The sequence below is a fragment of the Malania oleifera genome, chromosome 12 (genome assembly GCF_029873635.1).
Source record: "Malania oleifera isolate guangnan ecotype guangnan chromosome 12, ASM2987363v1, whole genome shotgun sequence".
In the NCBI taxonomy this organism is placed as follows: Eukaryota; Viridiplantae; Streptophyta; class Magnoliopsida; order Santalales; family Ximeniaceae; genus Malania; species Malania oleifera.
In genome coordinates, this window is record NC_080428.1 from 80,074,821 (window position 1) to 80,079,210 (window position 4,390).

The window sequence follows — 4,390 nt, forward strand, 5'->3', positions numbered from 1 at the left end:
TTTTAGATATCTTCCTGACTTTTACCAAAAGAAAATGCTTACTCTAGTATTTTATAAAAATACATGTCGAGATTGTATCTTTTGATAAGTTTTGAAATAAATTTGTGATTCTTTTGAAGAAGTTTCAAAAATAATAGACAAAACAAGTTTGGTAAAAAAATAATTTTTTTTTTCTGAAGTTTCAAAAAATTTCAAGTACTTTTTGGTGAGGTTTGTCAAAAATAACACAAACTTTCTCTGAAATTTTAAAAATGGCACGAATCCTTCTTGATAGATGGACTTTTCCTCGAAAAATAACAAAATATAAGGGAAAGTTTGTATTGACAATTCTTAAGTGAGGTTCCTAAAATTTGCACATAAAATGAGAGATGCCCTATAATTTCCCCTCACCCTCCTTTTCTGCTCGCTAGCTACCTTAAACATTTCCGGCTCTACCCGCATTTAGATATTTTGCCCAACTGCAGCTAATACTACGGCAGCTAGCTATATGACCTTAATTACTACACCCCTCATGCATGTATAACAGCCAACTATACATGTAAATGGAAGGCACTGAAGCTGTGCCCTTATTTATTTACATACACACATTATGCACACATAATTACATAATTAATTACTCATTAAATGACATTACAAGCAGTAGTGCGGTACTCCACATGAAATTATATAGGAGACTTCCCCATTTATTATCTGTGTGCTTATTTTCTTAATATTAGACATATATCAAATTTGATTTACATTTATTAATATAAAAAAGAGATCCATTTTTAGTAAGTGTATGATTAAGAAACAAATACATAGACACGTGGAGGGAGAGGTCCTTTGTATAATTTCTCGTACTCCACATCCTCCTCTTGCATATTTCGTATGCATAAAATTATGTATCCATGTATAAATTTCTTAAATACTGAACATATAATAAACAAGTCTGATATTTAAATATATAAAGAGGAAGAAACATTTGTTACTTATTTAGTATCTAAAAAAATATGTGCATGAATAGAGAGAGAGAGGGAAAAGTCTTGGCCCTACATAGCTAATAAAAAAAATATCATGATGCATTTAAATTATAAAGATTAATTAATGCACATGCTTCTAACTAAAAAATGCAAGATGTCAAGATTAAACTTCCCACTCTTTATTATTCTTCTATGTAATTAGATTTGATCACTTCAAAATATAACTTATTATCATGTAACCCACACGTTATATAATCATAATTGGAAGCATTAAATACTACCTACTAGTAATTATGTATAAGCTAAGTTAAGTAGTTTTTTTGAAAAATTATATAGGATGTCTATTATTCCATGTGCCTGTGTGCCTATTTTTAAAATTTTAAATATATTAAAAATAAATCTTCCCCTCTTTACATGTCTAATGTTAATAAAAATAAAATTTATTTATCATACATTTAACATTTAAAATTTAGACATAGGACATGTGAGAGCACAAGTTCCTCCTTGGCTTCTCTGACTTCCTATCACATTCTTATTTCTATTTTACAATAAGCAAGTTATTGCTCAATTATATCCGTAATTAAACAATTACCCCATGTGATATCACTTGAGAGAATGAGAAAGACGGGATAAAAAAAAAAAAAAAAAGGACGAGGAAACCATGCATAATAAGCTAGCTAGCTAGCTGAGCTAAGGCCAGGGAGTGTACTCGACCGAGGTTTGAAGGTCACCTGCAACCCATGCTTCATGTAAAGTGTGGTGGTTATCTTGGGCACCACGCTCCACCCATCCACCACCTCCACCGCATACCTCAACATTACCGCCGCCGCCACCATCTTCATCTGAACGTACGCAAACTTCTTCCCCACGCACATTCTCGGCCCGGCGTTGAACACCGGGTACTTGAACTGGTTCTCCCTCACCACCTGCCCCTCCTTATTAATCCACCTCTCCGGCTTATATTCCTCGCAGTCCTTCCCCCATATTCTCTCCATCCTCCCCATTGAGAATATGCTGTACATCACCCTCGCCCCCCTCCTCACCGCCGTCCCGTCCGGAAACACGTCGTCCTCGAGCACCTCCTTGAAGTCCATTGGCACCGGCGGGTACAGCCTCATCGCCTCCGACAACGCCGCCTCCAGATACACCATCTTCTCCAACTCCTCCACCGCGAACACCACATCCTCCTCCTTATTTGCTTCCTCCGCTCCGCAAGTCTTCCGCTGGCTAAGGATTTCACCGATCTCCCGCAGAATGCGGGTTTGGACACGGGGGTTTTCGTGGATTAACCAGAAGAACCACGCCAGTCCGACGGAACTCGTGTCCCGGCCTGCCAAAATGAAGCTTATGCAGAAATCCTTGAGCAGGTTGTCGGAGAAATTGTACTGCTCGTTCTCCATGACTCTCGAGAGAAGATCCGACCGGCCGTTCAGGCTCCCGACCTTCCGGAGCTCCTCCCGCCGGTCCCTCACGGTTTTCTCCGCGAAGTCGTGGACCGTACGGATCACCTGGGCCAGCCGGTTCTCGGATCCGACCAGGAAGAAACGCATGGGCTTCCACACGAAGGGCGGGACTAGGAACCGGAAAAGCGTGCACTCGGTGGCCTCCTCGAACGCCCGGGCGAAGGGCACTTCTGGGAGGTCGAGGGCGAGGCAGCCGGGGTCCACACCAAATGCCGCCGTGCAGATGTTGTCGAACGTGAAACGGAGAAGCACCTCCTGCAGGTCTACTCGCTCGCCGGAAGAAGCCAGCTTGTTGGTGAGCTTCAACAGCTTGTGGTGGACCAAGTCGGTGATGGTTCGGAGGGAGTAGTGGGCGAAGTGGCGGGAGTGCATCTCGGATGTAGCGGCGCGACGCTGGTGCTTCCAGAGGTGGTCGTCGGCGTTGAAGATGCCGTCGCCGAGGAGGTCGCGGAAGCGCTCACGGTAGTACTTGCCTTTGGGGAAGTTAGAGAAGTTGGTCTTGAGGAGGTACTCGATGTGGGAGGGGTCGGCGGTGATGAGGCCGTAGGCGCCGCCCATCCAAATGCCACGGTAGTTGAACTTGCCGCCGGACTGGATGAGGGCCTGGGTGACCCAGTCGTAGATGTGGTGGAGGTGGAGGAAGAAGGCGGGGGCCATGCCCATGACGGGCCACAGCATGGGGCCTTTGTGGGTGAGCCTCTGTAGGAGGGAGCTGAAGAGGAAGAGACCCAGCAAGGCCACGGCTATGTCCGATGCCCACACGTGGGAGGGCACCCACCCTACGGCGGCGATCGCCCTTTTCACCGTTATGATCATTTTGAGCGAGTGTTAATTAATGTGCCTAAGGGCTGGGAATGAATGTATGAAGATTAAATATAAAATGGCATGGGAAGTATATATGGTAGTGTTTGGTTGGCGAGAAAAGGGAAGAGAAAAAAGGGAAAGGGAGATAACTGATGGAATGAAAGGGAAGGAAGGAGAAATGTGGGAGGTGCCTGATTTAGGGGTATATGGCTTTATAATAAAGAGACGTACCGTTGGGGTGGTTGAGTTCAGAATACAGCGGGAAATGTATTCATTAAAAGCAAAGTCTTTTTTTTTTCAAATATACCTTGGCGGCATTGAATTGAATTCGGAAAATGAAATGTAAAATGAAATGTGTGCGGAGTGCAGAGGGACCGCTGGCACTGCTGCTACATGCATGTAGTTGGAGTTCTGATCGAGCTCTTGTAGTCACTATAGCACTGATCGGTCTATAGTCTACAGAATTAATTCGTAGGGATATTTGATTTCTTCGCTGCATGAATATACAAATAGGCCTGGTGCAGCTGAAAATTGAATAATTTTCACGATCCTTGATCATGATCACCTAAAGAGAGACATATAAAAGTGGCTTGAAGGACTCGGGGTGTACTCCTTTTAAGGGATGAGTTTGAAAGGTTTTTTTGCAACAGTAAACTGTGTTAGAATGAAATACCTTAACCACTTCTTCAAATCCCTATTTATAGTGACGGAGGTTGACCCAAGGGTGTGATGTCATTTATTGGCGAGTTATGGTGTGGACGTGAATCGCTTCGGTTCTTACCTCGTTAGCGTGAATTGCTCTACTTATTATAAGGTGAACGTCAATTGCTCCGGTCGGGCGGTTGACTTGGGTGGTAACTGCCCTCATAATGCTATGCTCTGGTCTTTTCTAGGTAGGTGATATATTTGGGGTATATCAGTTGCCCCCCTTAGGTTCAAATTTTTGAAGCTACCTTCCAAAGTTCGAAAGTTGTTGTTGTTGTTGTTGTTATTATTATTTTTTTTTTATATTTTATTTTATCGAGTAGCTCTTCTTGAGGCATTTTGGACTGCTTGTGACTTAATGAGTTGTATTTTTCTTTTGCCATTTTTGGCATAATGAGTTGTGCTTATATTTTGGATCGTTTCTGGACCTCACGAGCGTTACTTGTCAGTTGGGCCGAT

The 4,390-nt window shown here is 43.0% G+C and overlaps 1 protein-coding gene across 1 annotated transcript; it reads right to left on the bottom strand.

Moving 5' to 3' along the window:
- Nucleotides 1-1,376: 1,376 nt before the first annotated feature.
- Nucleotides 1,377-3,415, bottom strand: LOC131145231 (cytochrome P450 86B1). Its single transcript, XM_058094377.1, has one exon. The coding sequence runs from the start codon at nucleotides 3,236-3,238 to the stop codon at nucleotides 1,637-1,639; it is 1,602 nt and encodes a 533-aa protein (XP_057950360.1). The 5' UTR covers nucleotides 3,239-3,415; the 3' UTR covers nucleotides 1,377-1,636.
- Nucleotides 3,416-4,390: the final 975 nt, after the last annotated feature.